The 20,134-nt window shown below is 39.9% G+C and overlaps 1 protein-coding gene across 7 annotated transcripts in view; it reads right to left on the reverse strand.

The window, feature by feature from the left end:
- The window catches only part of PHACTR1 (phosphatase and actin regulator 1), a 302,232-nt gene that overhangs the window by 108,571 nt on the left and 173,527 nt on the right, over positions 1 to 20,134 (reverse strand). For all 7 annotated transcript variants that reach the window (XM_027676174.1, XM_027676173.1, XM_027676177.1 and 4 more), the window contains one exon: positions 14,654 to 14,818. In XM_027676174.1, the coding sequence (XP_027531975.1) occupies positions 14,654 to 14,818 (165 nt within the window). The remainder of the gene's footprint in view (positions 1 to 14,653; positions 14,819 to 20,134) is intronic.

The raw sequence follows: 20,134 nt of genomic DNA on the forward strand, positions 1-20,134 counted from the left end.
TAAGAAGGCACAGGTCAGTGTGTTTACGTCAGCTCAGAATTAGTTCCAATTTTTTAAAATCTTGTCAACTGCCTAATTTGTATTTCCTAGCCTAATACTTAGTGAAATTTAATTAAAGTGGAGTTTGGATTTAAGCATTCCACCATAGTATTACCTACCCCCTCAGTACAACATTGCTCTCATCACAGACATACTGATTGTGGTTTACCCAGCAGTTGCTGCTTCTTCACAGAGGTCTGACTGGTCCCATGGTGATCATGCTCCTCCTGATTTCCAGCTGTTACATTTCATTAAGAGACAACTCAAATTGCCTCTGTGGTTTTCTCATATTACTTTTCCACATAAGCAGTTGGTTCAATTACCATGGGGATGCCAAGGAGTCAGGAACAGGATGAGAGGGCGGCTCATGAGACTCTCTTCTTACACAGAGGTAGTCCCACTTCAAAAGACTTTGGGAAACACTCACATGAGCAACTAGCAAATGAAAATTACTAAAGATATCCTGGAGACTAATGGGACCAATGCATTTACATTATTCAAGCAAAACGAAACAGGAAAAATTAGGCAAATGATGACCCAGAAATCAGCATTTTGTAAACAATTTCCTGTTTGTTATTCATCAACATAATTTTGTTCCACAGTTATCTCCTCTAATAAACGCATGGGTATTTTTTTTGTTCTTCTTTCCTTGAGAGCATTACTCAAAATGGTCTTCTCACTAACAGAAGTGCCCTAGATATCCAGTAAAAAGCCTCCTGCCTTCAGTACGTTTTTATATAGAGTCAGGCCTGTTGTCATTGAGGGTGATGAGAATTTACAACTGAGTTTAAAAGACAAAAAAGTGCCCTACATCGTCTGCTGTAGGGAGGCAATGTAGTGAGCTCAAACATGTGTATAGATTCTAGGCGAAAAAAGTAGGACATAAGCACACATACATCAAGGTTTTACAGAACTAGCAGATGTTAGATGAATAGGGAGACTCTACCCTACTTGCTACAAATCAACTATAATATGGATCTAGGGCTCCTGCATATTAGCCTTCTTTTTATCCAGCTTCTCTACAGCACAAGAGGCATCATTAGACCAGCAGCAGAAGTACTTTGCTTAGCCCATACCTTGCCACATGTGCTTGAAATAGCTATTGCTTTGTTCATGTTAACCTACAGGGAGCTTCAGACCAAGGATGCACACCAATTTATTCATAATATGCATACTGGTACCACGGTTGCTCTGGCACTGGCTAAGAGAAAGCCCTGCTCTTCTGCAGATACTGCTGGGTTTATTAGATAGTGCAACGCTCAAAGCCTGTCTTCTGTTTCTCCCATTTATCTGTGCAGTGAACTATGATTTCGCATATTTTCAATTAGCACAGAAGGGGAGCGTCTTAGCTCTCTTCCCCTGTGGCTTTTCTATCCTGTGTATTTGCAATGTTCAGTTTTATAGTCTTCTCTTCTAAGGATGCAAGGAAAGAAAACAGACCAATATAACTCATACTGCAGCGTGGGGCAACAAGGGCACTCAGATATACATAGTATTTCCTGGATGAAACCATGTTGCCAAGACAACAGATATCACACATGAAAGTCACTCTCTCCCTCAGGGCATATAATTTCACATATACATTCTGAGGATCCTGGTCAAGTACAACTTCTTTCTCTCAGTGGTCATTTTGATGATCAGGACCTGAGGAGAAAGATGTCATGACTATCCTGAAGAGCTCAGAGCCAGCTCAATTCAGCAAATGAACCAGTGTTAGAAGACAAAGAAGAAATTGCAAAATAGCTACATCTTCACTGGCAGCAGGGGTTCCAGTCCTCTGGAAACCAGTGTTCAGGTGTCAGCACATGGGATCACAGATGGGATGCTGTTAATTGTTTCTGACTGATGGGAGGTAATGGCGAGGGGCTCACTCACGACCCTCTGCAAGAGGAACTCAGCTAACTCCCTCTCAACAGATGCAAGCATACCAACTAAAATGTCCTGACCAAAAGGTGAATAAGCATTAATTTTGTTAATTCAGGGGCAGCAATTCATGCTTCAGCTGCCTGCATTCAGAAGGTGTGACATTATGAATGACACAGCTGAGGCTTGGCTTGATCTAAGTGCAGTCACTCAAACGAGGGCAGCTGAGTTAAGCCAGTCTCACAACCCTTGCAGTGAAATCAGAAAATGGACTAATCTGCTAGACTAACAAACGGAGGGATTTTGATTGGTTTTGTCAGCTTCTTGCAGTGCATTTTAGCCTGCAGGAATGTTGTCTGCACATTATTGCCAGAAATACCACAGCGTCACTGGCCTCTCATTTCAGCACAATGCCTTTGCAGATTCAGATGCAAAAAGTCAACATCAATATTTAGAGGTAGCCATTCCAAACTGGAAGCTTTCTGGGGCGTAAACATCACATCTAAATAAAAGATAAGAGTATGGACTTTGTTAGTACAAAGGATGAGTACATGCGCTAGAGCTCCTGCATTGGCACTGCCAACAGTAGTTCCATGTTAATGGAGATCAACAGTGGATTCCTGACTGACTGTAGGGTCAGTTTAGATCTATTACTAATTAAGAGTACCTGTCACTGATTTAATTATTTTAATTTATAAATCACTATACATGAATTTTCTGTAATAATCTTCCCACAACATTTCTACATTTGTTTGTCTGCAGAGAAGTGCCCTATCTCTCCAGGGAGTCTTATCCAAACCCCACAAATACCTGGAGAGTGGCATTCACAGTGTGGCTCTTTTCAAAGCAAATGGAAGAGTAAGGACACACAAAGATTTTCCACCGACCATAAAACCCCAAATTATTTCCATAAGCAACTTCTCAGAAGTTCCCTGTCCTGATCCTTGCCTTCCCTACCTCCTTGAAGTACATTTGATGAGACATGTTCCAGGCATTCTGGAGTTAGCACTAAGGTTGTAAAAGGATGTCATGTGTGTTGCCACTCTTCCAAACTCATTTCCCTGTCTAAAACCAGAACAGCCACTAGCTGGTGAGAAAAAATGCTACCACTCAGGCATATGTAAACTGCAGCCCAGATGTCATCTGAATATTTCTCTCATAGCCAATTACATCTTTTTTTAATTGATGTTTAATCTACCTGTAGCATATTTTCTCATTAGATATGAAATTGGGAGGAATGCTACTATGACTAAATACAGACTTGATTTCATGCCCACAAAAACCAGAGAGAATCAAATGATCATTTTTATGCGACTTTTGATCAGGTCCATAAAGCATACAGTCTATTAGAAGTACATGTACAGTTTTGAAAATAGAAGTGACAGCACAAAAGTGTAAATGCGGTACTGACTCTTGATGATAGTGATAGAAAATTCATCGGCTTCAAAGTGTCTTGAGGAAGAACTTAACCATAAAAGGCTGCAAGGGTGCATTTTGAGTATTTGGGCACACTCTGGAAACGTCTTGGCCTCTAGACATTATTGTTTATTACTGCAAAGAGCTGAGCACCCCCGAGTCTCATGGTCTTCTTTTGGGAACAAAGCACCTCAGAAAGGAGACTGTGCAGCTGGCAGTAGCCTTTGTGGCCTGTCTATATGAACAAAGACTTTTGGTATTCAGCAACTGCCTGCCAGGCACCCTGTGCCCAGTGAGGACAGGGGGAGAACTCATCAGCTACAGCAGGAAGAAAATCAAATTCATTGTCAACCATTTTCATCACAAATGTATGTCATTGCCTTCAGGCAGAAACATGCCTGGACGTTCTTTGGACCTTCCTCAGAGTACTGCTTATCTGTCCACATTCAGCTGTTGGCCCCACGCTACTTTTAACTAAGGAGTAAATGAAGAGCACATGGAGATCATGAGCTTCCTGCAAAACATAGGGAGGTGAGCAGTTGGTGTTTTCAGGTTCAAGTGGTAGCTGGTGGCAAACATAAATTCCCCAATAATTTTTCTTTTAAAAATGGGCAAACAATGCTGTTGGTTAAGTTGAAAAAGTATAATTCACCACAGCAAAAGGATAACTTTTACTTCCTGTTTTGATAAACAGACTTGTTTGCAATTGCCTGATCAACTTGGGGAGGTGCATATAGAACTCTGAGGACATAAAAGACCAATAGTGTTAATTACCAAATTAAAACCTTTTTAAGAGGAACTAAGCTCTACCCTTCAAAAATCTACATGGACATATTCACCTGCAAAATAAGACACCAAGACACTCCATTTTTCAACCTAGAAACATACACCTGCTACTCCAGCAAGAAAAAAGAAATAGAGAATGATGGTCAGCATCATGAATCTATTCCACCACTACTTTTATCTAAAAGCGTGGGATATCCTGTAGATAATAAGCAACTCAGATGCAGTCAACAACAGATAGTATTATGTCTTCAGCTTATACAAACAAACGGAAACGAAAATAAGTTTTATTTTTAACTACTTCTTTATACAGACCATACCACGGAACTGAAGCATTCATCTGAAAGTGTATCAATAAAGCACACTATGAATATTCAGAAAATCCATAAGTTTCTTCCACTCGTGAGTTTAACTTTTAACAAGGATGTGTATTTTTTCCCCATGCTTTTGTTTTTCAAGACTTTCTTATATGTTTGAATAATCTTTCTTATTACTGAAATCTGAGATTCTCTCTGAAATACTTGACTTGGTGAGTTGCAGTTCTGAAGAAACCCCACACATGGACAGACCAAAAGGCCTGGTGAAATTGCAATTACATCCTGAAATACTTAGGAGTCCAATAATCTATGGGTGTTTTTTTTGCAACAAGACTGGGATGGGTTAGCACCAGAATCTGGAAGAGAGCACAACAGTTTTCTCTCTTCAGTAAATCCTCTAATCACCACCTTGGACTTCCTTTGCCCCAGTTCCTCAGGCAGTCCAAGTAGCCAAGTGCAGCTTTCACCAAACAGAGCCTCTAGTACCCATCTCTTGTGGCAGCTCAGGCAGTTATCTGATCTACCTTTTCCTGCACAGTAGCTCCCATATCTACTTACGTGGGTGCTCAGGAAAAGCCATCTGAATTAAGTAATTCAAGAAGGATCACCAATGCCACATTAAACACTTGTGTGGACACTTTAATTCAGAACTGAGTTTGCCTTAATGAGATAAAATAAAATGAATGAGTTTATCAACTTCATAAACATCCACTCAAGGGTTTATGACATTTTAACTAATCTGCTTTATATTTAAGGTTTAAATAATTCAAGTTACAATGTATAAACAAGCCCTAGAATAAGCAAGACTTAGACCAAGATTTCTAAGAAACTGTTCTCTATCAAGCTATCTTTGATTTCCAATTCATAATGTGATTCCCAATTCATAATCTGTTTTTTCCTATTATGTCTCTGTACACAGGGCAATTCAGTTTCTCTTTCTAGCAATTATTTACTATTCCTCAACATATTAGCCCCAGCATCCCTGGAAAGAGCTCATGAAGCTAACAGTTTTATCTGGGTGATTGCCATCCATGTTTCAGATCCCCACGGAGCTGAAATTCTGTTGCCAATACCCTATGCATCTAGCTGTATGTGCCTTTTAAATGCAATTCATGGACATGGAAATAAAGGGCAGTTATTGTGAATAAAAAATCCCATCAGATTAGACTCACTGGGCTGCATGCTCACATTATTGTAACAATCCATTTCCCAATCACAACACGGGTCAGAGGCCACAGCAGGATTCATTTGAGGTATCTTTATGCTTGCCTTGGGGATTCCTGCTTCATTTCCCCCCTGTGGGAAACACTGAGAGCAAAATAGTATTCCAGGGATAAAACTTCCTCAAAAGCACTTCTGAATGAAGACATTTAACAAATTTCCCTTTCAGCAACTAATTGGCGGCAGCAGCATCTAAAAGGAGGTTTTCCTCTCCATTTTTCTCAGAGGGAGAGGACCACCCTCACCTCTGATCAAAGTGCAGGGAAACCAGTGGAGTAACTGAGCAATTTCCCCAGCTGAAGCACTGGGTCTCTGTGGTGCCACCAGTGGACTACATTGGGTGTCAAGACTTGCACGTGCACAACAGAGATTACTGACAGATGACAAATTTGTATGTCACTATTCAATGGTTGTTGCTTTGGTTGAATAACCAAAATGACCCAGGGTATGGTTACACTTGATGATATTAAAAGTCTTTTCTAACGTAAATGATCCTACAGTTCTATAAATTGCTTAAAAGCAGGATGCTGGGACCAGCCAACACCCTAACAGAAAGGACCTGCAGCTTTTTTGTGCCACTAGGATAACCTGGTGCTACAGCTGCCCACTATCGCTCAGTCTTTGTTCTCATCACAGACCAGATGTCTCATGGCTTCATGTCACTGTGAAACGTTGCTATTTTCTCCTGTGCCTTTGAAAAAAATAGTGAAAATCGGAAGAACAAAAGCCAACAGTTTGAGAAATACTAACTAATTTCCATCCTTCACATGCAATCTAAAAATAAGTCAGCTTCAATGCATTTTGTTGTTAAATCAAAGCATTCTAAAATAACCTGCAAGGACCCAGTCTGAGGAAGACACTATCTTCATGAGTCACAGCAACAGCAGCTGAGGATATACAATTTTTTACACAAGAATGAGCTTCTTCCAAACACATTTGTTCTCTCTCCTCACAACCAGATATTTCATTATTGCTGATTTGTTGCTAAAACAGTTCTTAAAACATCTCCAATGAACGTCGTTCTCTAATCCATATACCACACAGAAGCTTATGCTATTAACAGCATCTGTTTTCAGTCATCAAAATTTTTACATTTTCTAACAGATTAACTGTATTATTATATTATTTTAACATGAATGCATTGTTAGAACTATGTTGCAGCATTACAGTTTGGGTGGCCTCATATAATCTTCACACAGCAGCTGGAAATGTAATTAGCATAAAAACCAAACAGCCTCATTAAACATCCCTTTCCTGTAAGAAGGGACACATTTAAAGGCCTCGTTTCACACGTTCCATTACAGCTGGCATGGGGCTGGAAAATCCCCAAAGGCATTTTTCAGTCCAGCTAAGCAAAGCCCTCTTCTTAAACACTGGAAATGTTCTGCAGCAGATCTCAGGAAGACACAACAATACTGCTCTGCAGTAGAATACATGCTCCCAGAAGAGTGATTATACCCCCCATTTTTGAACCGGGAGCTTCCAGTTGGCAATTTAAGTATAAAAATAGACAATTGCTTTCATTGCCTTCTTTGTACAAATCAGATCTGCAACTTCCGAATGCATTTGAATTCTTTTAATCTCCTTAAAATGACAAATCTCAAAACACTGATAATTTATGATTCCAGCAATAAAGACAAAAACATTTTTCTTTGCTTTCCCTTGCTAGGAAGTGCCTTCTGCCACCCTAAGCTTTGGGCTGTTTATCTAATTGTGAAGTTGAAAATAACCACTGACTGTAAGAATCTCTGTGTATCTTTGGTTCTACAGCAGTAAGCACACAGACAGGACAGTTTTGCTCCCTCTACAGAATGGCAAAACTGTTGCCTACAGTTTTGTATGAATTGTGGTACATTTTTCTGGCCAGTTTCTCAGAAGACATTAAGAAAATGTCAGTGCATGCAAAGAAAAGTTATGTACACTCCTAGAATATTTTTTTTCACTTCCAAAATTCAGAATACATCCAGCGTGCAGTTTTGGACCAACCTGAAAATGGGTTTTAATTTTTATTCAGCCCTTGAACGCAAGCAGTGTAATATTTCAGCAGCCCTAAAATACAAATGTTATGTTGTCTATCAGGCCATTTTATATTTGAAATTAAAAATTTTAACTATATTTAATAATATCTAGTTCAAATTTCAAAGAGAAATCTAGATTTGAATAAAAACTCTTCTAAGATTCATCTAGAAAACACTGGAATACAATAAGCTTATTTTTTGGAATTTCCTTCAGATAAAAATATTTGCTTCATTTAATGTGCATTTATGAACAGCCCAAGTTCCTGAAAAATGGCACTTTTCTTCAGAGAATGACATTTTGCACTTCTTGCAAAAAAATCAGAAAACAGTGAACAAACTTACTAACTCTGAAAAGTGGTTGTACTGCTGGTATTTAACAAAACGAAAGCTCCTTTTTGCAAGTTTGGACTAAGTTTTACACCAGTGCCATTTTTCTCTGTTCTCCCAAAATCTTTGAAATGATCAGTGATTTTTGGCAACGCATTAATGATCTATGAACTGCTTCAGCACAGCAAAAATACCTGGCTGGGACCAGCGTCTGTATCACCTGCTCACTGTCTCACATCAAAAGCGTCATTGGGGTTTTAACCCAGAAGTATTAACAGGTTTTGTCATGAATGAGAATGCGAAGGACTTTGGGGTCTTTCAGGTTTCAGGGTGACTTCAGACTAAGCCAGCCTGCAGGGGAGACTCCACTCTCTCAAAACTGATTTAGAATTACATTTCCAAGTCATCACAATAAGAGTATGAAGGAAGAAAACCCATAATTAGTTCTGTTCTTCATACCTAAACCTAGAGACAGTCTGGCCTGAAAGTATAAGAGGAATTATAACTGAAATATTAATACCTTTCACATGGAATCACAGTAGATATTAAATAAAATTCAGAAGAACAGAATGGGACCATAAAGTGCTTTAAAACACAGTTATCCTTGTTAGCCAATGATCCAAACAAAACCACCCTTTTCTCACTGAAAATATGACCTTTGCAGATAGATTTCAATAACCTGGTACTTGGAAAAACCAACCAAAATCTCTCAACCTGTAGACTATCTCCTCAGAAGTACAGGCAGAGGTGAGGGCAGGCATGTCTGCAGGCAGCGCTTTTCCTTTGTTTCCCCAGGCAGAGGTCTTTCCAAAATAGCATGACTAGTTTAATAGCCTGAGAGTTTTACATGAGAAAACACAAGAGGCAATCACTGGCAAAGCAGAAGGTTTAAGAGAAGCCCTGACAACACATAATTGAATTTCTCCTGATTGGAATATTCTGGAAAGAAAAGTTCAAAATATTTACCTGTTGTAGTTAGAAGTAATAGTCAGTAGGAATAAAATGATCTGGGTATGGTTTATGAATAGTAGTTCTTCTAATTGAACAGATTTACCACATTTTGTTTTCTTCTTGTTATTCATCAGAAACATTGAAAGTCCTTGCCTTTAAGTGTTTCCAATTTAAGCAATCCCTCTGCTGACTGGGAAACTTAACTTACATAAACACATTGACATATAATTTTTTATAGAGCATTTTTACAAAAAATTCTGGTTGGAAAAAACAAAGCACCAAGACTTAGCAAGTGGAAAAAAATAGCATTTGAACACAAAATGAATGTCTGTTTTAATGTAGTGAGTGAGGGGAGTGAGGCAGCTAAAAGTTGCCTGAGTGGATTTTGTTTTGGCACACTTGATTATCTTTAAATGGTTTGAATGAGAGTGAAAGCAAATGGAAGAGCATATTATACCCTCCCTGAAAAGCAAACTGAAAAAACTCTGATACTCCCTTTTTTTGGCATTGTCTACATTATTGGGCTTAAATCTTTAGATCCAGCACACAGACCTCAGCCATTTGTGTGTAACAGAACAACTGCTAGCAAGAGAAGATTGTCATCCCCTGTACATATAACTATTAAAAGAGTCTTTGGCAGCTGATCAACCCACAATCTGCCCTGATAGTCCTACTCCCCCAACCCAGTGTCTCCCAACCCCACTGATGATGCCTGGTTTGCCTTTTGGCTCTTCTGATATCCTGGGTCTACTTCAGCCCCAGTCTTCACTGCTCCCAACTGCCCAATCCTACATCTTGAGACAGGTTCTAGGACACCAACCTCTACAACTAAGCAAATGAAGCTTTAAATTAAGTAGGAACAGGTCTTCCCTATTCTCAGGAGAGCACCCCAAGCATGAGGCTAGGAAGTAAGAGTCATGTCTTTCTTTGGTCACAGAACAGGACATGGCTCACTAGCTCATCCATAGGTTTTGGTTGATGGGAGCTGTGGCACCAGAGGACTGATCTGAGATCGCTGTCTTGTGGAAAAAGCTGTAAGTATTTATAGGAGGGGAATCTGTGACACAAATGAAAGGTTTCAAAGTACGTAGGAGGAAAGGTTGAGTTCAAAAGATTCCCTTTTCTCTCTTTAGTATTACTGATTGTCTCAGACAACCATTTACTTGGCAACAGAGCTGCTGTGGAGCTTTCTTCTGACACAGGTCTTTCTTTGCTCATAACACAGGGTGCCAATGTACCTTACCCAAACATAGCTGAATCCCTTGCCTCTCGTACATACAGATGAACTTTCTCCACACCCCTTTATTTCTCACCATCTCCTGCTTTTCTCATTCCAACCAGTTTTCTTCAAGTACAAGCTACAATGCTGCCTCCTCCCTTTTGCCGGAATACTGCAATTCAGGGAGCAAGGATGGGGGAAGATGGATGCACCAATTCTTTAAAATAAAGGTCACCAGAAAGGGGAAATGACAAAACAAGACATTTTTCTCTATTCAAACTCCTGCAAGCAGCTGAAATACGTTATTTTTTCTGAAAGGTTGCAAACAGTTGGCTTTTGATAGAAGCAGTGACAAAAAAACCTACGATCATATTTCAAGTAAGTGCAGAATTTATTTTCCCTCAAGCTTTTTTATTTCAGAAGCACTTCCTTCTCCAAAACATTGCCAGGAAATGACATTTCACCCGCATGTCTATGGCACTCCAGCAAAACACATCCAGGAATATTTTTCAAGTTCACAACAAGGTGAGCAGAACAAGATCAAGGTATTAAAAAAAAAATTACAAAGGTCTGGCAGAGGAGACAGTAAGCTTCCTCTCTTGCTATCTGCTTTGCTAGTTCCCAGAGAGCCCAGTGCGGCTTTAAAAACCTCATGCAGTCTGCTGGAGCCATCCCAGCTGCATCCAGCCATGGAAATCTGCTTGAAAAAAACTCCTCTCTCTGTTTCTTCCTGGCGTCTTCTGACATAAGTGAGACTGCTCCTTATCAGAAACCATCCTATAATCTTGCCATTTAGAAGTTTGGCAAGGAGGCCTCAGCTCTCCAAGGAAATAAAGGTTTCCACACTTTCTGTGCAAGATGAAATTTCAGGTGAGTTAAAAAAACATAGACCGTATTTTTTACTATAGCATGAGTAAGACTGCGGCTGAGTTTGATTTCTTTTTCTAACTGTGTATATAGAACTTCACTGTCAGAAGCGTTTATATTGTTCTGTTGGAGTTTCTTTATCCATCAAAGAACTTTCAATGGGACCTTCTGTGATAAAATGATTTGCAATCCTGACAGTGAAAAACACTCTGTGCTGCACAGACCTTAACTTCTGTCCAGTAGTAGAGTTACTGTGAGAATTAACTTGTTTCTGTTCCTGCTGTGGTACACTGGCTTCCCTCTCAGACTGTAATCTCCCTTCCCGTTTGCTCTGAGATTGAGCCTGTCCATAGCTGGGCCCATCTGTCACTCACAGTGCATGTCCTTTACAACCTCCTTAACACACCACCTTCCAGCAGAAGAGGTCGCTCAGATCAAACCCCAGATGTAGGCTCATCTGGCGCTCACCATCTGCAACAAGAGACCACCCCACAGTGCAATCTTTTCTGCCTGCTCTGGCTGCTCTACAAAATACCTAATGATGATGCTCACAGACAGACCAACTGCAAGGCAAAAGCATCAGATGTCTGCATCAAAACCTGTGACTTTTAACTTCACGACTAAGTCAGCACCAAGGCAATGTCAGACTTTGGACCCTTTTGCATAGTCACTACAGGCATATCAAAACCAACGTTAACCTATAAACATATAAATTCTATGAAACACATGCATCCTTTTAACCTTCTGAGTGTCAGTGACAATGCAATAATGAAGATGGAAGATGAGGGACTTATTATACTCAAACATCACACTTGGAGTATTGATGTGCTGAAAGGAACCATATATAATAAGCATAACATTAAGGTCCTCAATCAATCGAATTGTGTATTTTCTGTCTCACCTTATGCAATGACCAAGTGTCAGAAAATAATTTTTCCTATTAACTTAATGGGGTTTTTTTGCCAATTGACTGCTGAATTATATTTTAAAACATTCATCTCTGAATAAATAATCAGAGCTTTTAGTCTGATAAAGATATAGATACAAAATGTTAGCATTTGGAAATACCAAGAAAAAGGCAACCTTTCAACCTTAAATATCAGCCTGACTCTCTCTTTCTTCCTGTCCTCTCCCAGAGAAAAACTCCCATTAATTTCAAAGGAAGTTGTCAGATAAGGCCATGTGTTTTGTCCCTTACCACTTTCAGCATTAAAAATTATCTACTCTATTGTTGCAGCAAATAAGAGCCTAATAAAATATTTGCATTAGTATTATTTTTTGATAATTACAGATGTTCTACGCAGGTGGTAAAGCTTGGGTGCATGCCTGTAGGACACTAATAGGAATTTTTTTTTTTCAAGTGTCACATTTATCAGTGCACTAGAAGAAAATAAGCCTGTATTATGAAGTTTCATGCTGGCTCTCATTATGCCATCTCACAAGCTTGTCCTTTGATTTATTATAAAGATTAAATATATTTTCTCAGTGATATCAGAGGAATTAGACAAGAGGTCATGAAAATGCTGACAGAAAAATATTAGTTTTGTGTGTGTAAAATCTTTCGTATGACACATCCAAGGTTCAACCAATGCTGCTTAATTGCTGGGGGGATGCTGGTGGATTCCTGTTCCCCAGGGTTGGGAATGACAGAAACTGTAGGGTCCCAGCTCTCACACAGTCCAGAAGTCAATCTCTACCCCTGCCTTTTGCAGGGTGCTCAGCAAATTTCACATCCTTGTCGATTTTGCTGCAGTTAGTAGCAGGGGAGCTGACAGGAATATCAATTTTGCAGAGCAGCTGCAGGACACTGTTAACTTCCTAGAAATGGAAATTTTTCTAATAAAAAAAAGAAAGGTTTTGGATTCAACTAAAATCAAATCCAGTACTGCAACTGACAAATGTTCCTGCAGACCCAGCTTTTAAATTAGTTTTTCAAACATTGAAATCCCTCTTACTAGGGGAGGAGATATGCTGGTGTGTCTGGTAAAGCTTACTATTCCTCTGAGAAGAGAAAATTCATGTTTTAACTCTGGTTTTAATCACTATGTACTTTCCAAATATTTTGGTAATGGGGCAAATCTACGCAACAATTCTTGGGATGCCCAGAGTAGACTATATAGGCATATTCAATCCATCTTCAAACTAATCAGTCTAACCACAGCTCAGCCTCACCTCCTGGAGCTGGATAAACCATAAAAACAAATAGTAGGCAGGCTTTGGCAACCCGTGGTACCTCCTGAACAGCCATGGTTATTCTGTTAGTTGTAACTAACTAACCCAGCATGCTGAAACCAGATTCAAAGTAAATGTCACCACAGTGTCCACATATCCCTGAGAGCTATGTGGTTTTCATGGAAACCCTGCTACACTGCACTACGGTTATGATTGAGACAGAACATGAAAGACAAGCCTTTTGTTCTGCAGAAACATGTCATTTTTGGTGACAATAGCTTCTCAGCTCTCAAGTCAAAAAATACCACTATCACTCATGAGTAATATAGTCATCTATTACAGTTCATTAGTTTTTGGCTGATGAAGCAGAAAGCAGCCTAAACAGTACACAGTAAAGAACACCTTCAGATATAAACCTTAAAAACTCTTATTCTGCATTTAACCTCAGGCAAGAATTCGCACTTAGTTAAATGAGACTTCTTGCCCAATTATGACCCATTTTCAGGAGTACAGGCTTTGCAGTGCCAGAATGTACTGCCAAGTCCTGCCTGAAAGCTTCCACTGTGCAATACACAGGCACAAAGCAATTGGGCTGTAACTCAAGCCTCATCTGGCACTCGAAGGAGTGAGATACTTACTGCTTTCTTTCTAGTCCTAGTGAGAACAATAAGAAATCAGGAAAAAAAATCATGTTTTCTCACAGACAATCCAGGCTCAAGACTTGCAAAACCACATGTAGTAATTATTGGACATCGTGAAAGAACAAAGAAAAGAAACCTTCCAAATAGATTACAAAGCTTCCATAACGTGCAGCAGTGCCCAGATTTGGGATTCTTGCTTAGATCAATTTACAGCATAAAACCACATTTGTACAGTTTTCTATTTTTTTTTCATTAAAAAGGGTCTTGCACAAGGAATGTTATAAAATGATGGCAGAAGGAAGAGTGTGGCAGGAATTGAGATTTCTTTTTCTCAGAAAACAAGTGACATATCTTTCCTGCCCAGTGGAGCAAATAATTTCTAGTTACGCAAGTTATTCAACACAGTGTCAACTTCTTTGTCATGTATTTTTCTCGCTCCTCTATTAGCACCCACAGGAGTTTGAATGTGGCTAAATCGACCACTAGCATTATCTTTTCATACTGCTATTTTCTTTATTCATGATCGGCTAAATCAGTGTTACAAGACTTCTTCTGAGTTATGCTCTAGCTCTAGTAGCAGAACCTGAATATACGGCTTTGGTGAGATGCTGCTTTAATTGTAGTGCACTCAAGGTGTTGTTGGGGTTTTTTTAAAGAAATAGTTTGTAACAAAGTTAAAATTCTCTTAGAATCTGATAAATCTCTCCAAGCCAAGTTTCAACAGTTTAAAAATATATAAATTGAGGCTGTATTACACATTTTTAGTCTTGTTGAGCAAGAAGTTCCAGATTAACAAACCGACCCCAACACAACTATTACCTGCTGAAGTGTGCTTAAATTTTTCGCTCTTCTTCTTCCTCCATTTCCATGGCTTAAAAAGTCTCCCGAGAGTGGCAAATTTGCTTCTTCTTCTGATCGGAGGCGTGTGAGTCCCAGGTACTAGAGAATCTGAACGCATTGCAGCCAGCCTTTCCACTTCCTCAGCTGTAGTTTCAGCAAGACAAAGAGAAAAGAAAATGAAAGGGGGAAAATTAAATAATTGCTTTAGTAAATTATCAGAGAACCACACAGACGGCTAAAGTTTTCCATAGTCACAGAGGACAGTAACAAAGGGAAAAAAAATCATAGTCCTTATTATTTTAACATTTTCTTTTCTTTCAGTGGAATCCCTAATCTACTGCAAAGAACAGTATTAACAATTAGATTCAACAGGAATACGGATTATTACAAATCTTTAACAAATTGTTCTACATTGCTCTAGACAGCTGGCAGTTCATCCATCAGCCATTCCTGGGGAAGTGTGATAGAGACTGAGGAAGAGAAAGGTCAAACAAAAGGATGTAATACAGTTTAAAAAAAATTACAAGGTTGTTTGTTTGGGTTTGTTTTTTTTTTTGCAATGGAAACAGCCATTTCTGTCAACTAATATTTATCATGAGCAAGGACCCTGATAAGTAAAGACCCTTTGGTATCATTACTGTGTCCATTGAAATTAGCTTGGGTTATAAAAGGGGCTGCATTAGGAACTTCCTAGTGAGAGAAAGGGTGCTAAAAACTCACAGGATCATAGAATTGTTTAGGATGAAAAAGACCTCTAAGATCATTGAGTCCAACCGTTAACCCGGCACTGCCAAGTCCACCCACATGCCAGATCTAGACATCTTTTAAATCCCTCCAGAGATGGTGACTCCACCACTTCCCTGGCAGCCTGTTCCAATGATTTACAATCCTTTTCACGAAGATGTTTGTCCTAATATCCAATCTAAAGTTCCCCTGGTGCCACTTGAGGCCATTTCCTCTGGTCCTGTCACTTGTTAACTGGGAGAAGAGACCAGCCCCCACCTGGCTACAACCTCCTTTCTCCTCTCACATTTGCAAGGAAAAATTTATGCTGATAGTTTCAGGAAATAACATCCCTGTGATTAGAGGCACAGAGAGATGTAAGCCAGGGCCGCAGAGAAAACACCGACAGGGGGAAGGTATCAATAGCCTGTGAGAGAGTCTCTCTGTGCCACAGCTGTCAGGGATGCAATAAGCTCTCCCAGCCCTGAGCTGAAGCATGCATGCTCTCCCCCTAAAAAAAGCATCTGTGTAATTCAGTCAGCATACAGGAGGCGGTTTTGTGTATGGGTTGTTGCTGGGGTTTTTTTGATTTTTAAAGTTGTTATTAGCGTTTGTTTTTTGGATTTTTTTTTAAGGGATACCATTTCCCAGGCTTGTGTTGTAATGCAACACTGTCAGTAAAACTGATATTAGTGATTTGCACACACAGATTCATAAAGACAGGACACAGATTGTCACCTCTCCCACACTGAAGAGAAGAGCCCACTGTTTCTATTCAGCTCTAGTATTTTAAGTATTAATCTCAGCCATGAGCATGGGCTCAGGAACCTCAGCAAGAATACTGCTTTGAAGGGGTGAGCACACCCACTCCACACTGACAGAATCACCAGAGATTTTGGCTGGAAAATTCTTATGTATCTCAATGGAAATTTTTCTGAGCCTTTAAGTGAGCCAAATTTAGGTTGGTTTTCATGGGAACAGCCAAAGATGCATTTCTAACAAAAGGAGGTTTCATTATCAGAACTCCAACTGAAATACTATTTGAGTCCCTCAGGTTTTTGTAAGAAGGTTGGTTATTTTGTTATTGCTCTTTCGTTTGTTTTGAACATTGACAACACAATCCTTTTTCCTGTAAAATATCACTGCTAGATACAGCTGCCTGTAACTTTCCAGATTAAAAAAAGCTAGCCAGCAAGATGGAAAGAGCCCAGCTGTTTCAGTGGAAATGGTTAAAAACTGCTATTCTTTGGGATAATGGAGAGGAAGACAGACATTTCTGAGAACATCTTTTTCCAATTTAAAGCAGAGGGAATAAAAGATAATCCGGCCAAAGCATTTCATTCTGTTCCAGCTCTTTGTGCCAGACTGCCTGGAGAAATACCTTCTTATCCAAAGAACCCATTACAAGGCTCTGTCCTGTACAGGGGCTGGGACATGCTGCATTGAGGTTGGGAATTGCCTGGTTATGCTGAACAAGCCATGAGAGTAAAAAGAAGAGGAAATCAGAAATTTTCTTATGCTTTCTGATTTCACTGGAACCTTCTGGGTTTTGAAGACCAGCATGGGGTACAGACCACTGCCCTCTATGTGTAGACCCAAAGGAACCATGTCTTTTCCCCCTCCTCCAGTTTTAAGACGCCTTTAGTTAAACCACATAAGATCCCACTGTGTTCCACTGCTGTGATTTTTCAGAGATGCTGACAAAAGCAATAGCTGGTATCGTCTTTGCTGCCTTACTTGGGGGATACAGGAAGCGGCCCATTGAGCAAACTGCACTACTGCTGCTCAATTAGGCTTCCTGCTAACAAACCCACAGCTGAAACATATTGAAATTCCTCGTTGCTCACCCTCTCACCTCTTCCCCGTCACTGAGCCAAGATTTCTGCTACCCACATGCCTTAGTTACTAAATCTCAGAGCTGCGACAACTCCTCTTTGATAGCTGGTCCTAACTGGTACTGCTGAGGCCATTCCCTGGAGAACTGACATCTCTTAAAGATTCTCTCCTTTTCCAATATACAGCCCCCTGTGTTCCGCACCAGCTGTGCTCTCACTGCCCCCAGGGAAGCTTTTCCCACTCATGGTAAATGAGTATGGATTCGCAGTCAGGCAAAACTAACACTGGAGTCAAAAAGAATTTACCCAAAGGGTGGGTTCATTGAAAGCCAAACACAGTGTTAAAACCATTTCCATATTTTGACTGCTCTTCCCTGAATTTCAGTATTGTCTCTCACACAAATCTGTGCCCTCGAAGTCCTGCAGTACTTGCTATCAGTCATGAACCTGGCCCTTCTCCTTCATCCTCTTCAAACACACACAGAGAGCTCCAAGCTAATGCAAGTAAGAGCTCTTTCCCCCTTGTTCACATTTCTCAGAAGGACATGATTTTTTTTCATGAGAAATACTCTTAAGAGCACTGCTAATTCAAAGCATAATAATCACTGGCTAGGAATAAACCACATTAGCATAAAGCCATGACAGTTTTAATACAGCAAGAATAAAAGCAGACCATGACGCAAGAAGTAAATGCCAGATTTCTGTGCTCTTCTTTGCTGCTGCATCTTTTGCTTGAGCTGGCTGGGTTTCTCTGCCTTTTTGGCTCCTAATGACTACTGACTGGCTGTGGGCTGCGACACCCACCGCTGACAGCAGGCTCTGTAGGCTGGTTTCACACCTTTGCTGTTCCCAAAAAAGCTGGTACTTGCAGGAATGGAAAGTAACCCAAGCCTTGCACTCTTTTTCTATTTTTTTTTTTTGCCTTCAAAGAGGAAAGCAGGCCCAGCCTGATTAGTCTGCTGAACTGGGAGAAGGAACTGTCATGTGGATTAGTGCTTGTAGTCACACTGCTGAGATCCCATCTTGAGGCCACCTGATGCTTATGGGTCACGGTTGCTGCTGATACTTGGGTGCTTTTGGGAACTTGTTCCGATTTTTTCCCAGGATCTTAAGAGATCTTGATGAGACACAGAGAAATACTGGGACCTGAACTTAAGGTAAGGGGGTGATGCACTCCCCTCCTTCTTCTGTCCAAGCGGTCATTCTGGACTAGCAATGGGGAAACTAAACCTGAGAGTTTTTCACAGGCTGTTTGGCTGTGAGACAGCTCTCAAGATTGTTGCTCTAGTTGTTAATACTCTTGAAGTTCAGATAGACTTCATATGGGGCTTAAGCAAGACTCGGGGTTTTAATAAAAAAAACCACCACAAATCAAATGCAAAAGGATCCAAGTAATTAAAAGAAATTTTAGAAACATGTTTGAAACACACTACAAAGGAAAAAGAGACAAGGCCATCTTGAGCCTGTTCTATATGTTCTTATGATTTTCCCACATCTTTCAGGAGGGTGTCAATTTCCAGACCGTCCACTAAGAGGCATTGGGGTCACCTACTTGTTATATTTAAAAAGCATAGCAGGCCCTCCCAAAGATGACATAACTTATTAAGTTTCCCTGGAGAACGACAGCCAGTTTTCTCATTCCCACCACTGGGAATCATTTCATCTATTAATGTTGCTGATATATAGTATATCCAACTTCCATTTTAGAAAAAAACCCCACTCTTTCTGCATTTGGGTACACAGAGCAATTTCATTGCTGAAGGCTGAAGCCCACACATCCCACCTGTGATCTTCAGTATTACCTTCCTCACTGGTAATCACACTAAGTTCTCTCTCACACCTTTTCTTAACAGTTATTATTCTTAATCAGACACATGATTATCTTAATAGGCAGTTTACTTCACAAAGTTAGATTTTAATCCTTCCTAGGAAGCACCAATGGCTGCTTTGTGCTTTCTGTTATATTTGCACAAATCTATAGTAACAGGCTGAAAATTATCTTGGCCCTAAAGACACAATTAACTAAATGTGCCATTTTATTTAATGACAAAAACTTTATATAAATAAAACAAATCTAACAGAATACTCCTTATTGCCAATCAACATCTAACCAGTCTTCATTCTGCAGACTAGTTTCCAACAAACTCCTGTTGAAAGGTTTCTTTTGAACTCTGCATCCCAAATACCCTTAATTTCAGACTACATGGACCTTATTCTAGCAGCTTTGTTCAACACAACATGCAGATGCATCATGTGTCTTTTCAAAATGACAAGAAACCTGAGCAACTAATTGCTGAGCACTTATGTCTACTCTTTACCTGAACAGGAACACTTTCAATTAAAAACACACCTTGTTTTTCTTTCAGAAAATGGTTTATTCTCTGCTCTTCTATTATCTTCTGTTTAGTTATTTCCCTTTAATTTCCCTTTGCACCTGGAATTAATTATCATTAGCTCTGCCTTTACTATTTGAATTGCCCATTTAAACTTTTCCTTACTTCTCAGAGGTCTGTTTTCCAATGAAAGACAAGGCATAGCACGCAGCAATCCAAATGCAGTCTTACCAAACGAGGATGATTACCTCATTGGTTGACAACAGCTCCCAATGGATGTATGCATTTGCAGTGGCTCTGAGTTGGCTTAGTGGGTTTATGAGCCATGAAGAGGCTGTCAGTAGCTTTTCTTTGCATGCTAATCAGCACTCATATTTTCCAAGCCCCTGCCAATTATTCCTGCTCCCCAGGTGTGTAGCACTTTGCATGGTATCCGTAAACCAAGTCTCTCACCCTTTATACTTGCCTTTTTCAGCACAAGGGTCACACTGTGGCACAGCTCTTCTCTCAGCTGAGATCTCTCTGTCTCAGTCTATTTATTTCTCTTGTTGGAACAGAAGTGCAAAGAA

Source organism: Neopelma chrysocephalum, unplaced genomic scaffold (genome assembly GCF_003984885.1).
Source record: "Neopelma chrysocephalum unplaced genomic scaffold, ASM398488v2 Primary Assembly neopelma1_26b, whole genome shotgun sequence".
NCBI classification, from domain to species: domain Eukaryota; kingdom Metazoa; phylum Chordata; class Aves; order Passeriformes; family Pipridae; genus Neopelma; species Neopelma chrysocephalum.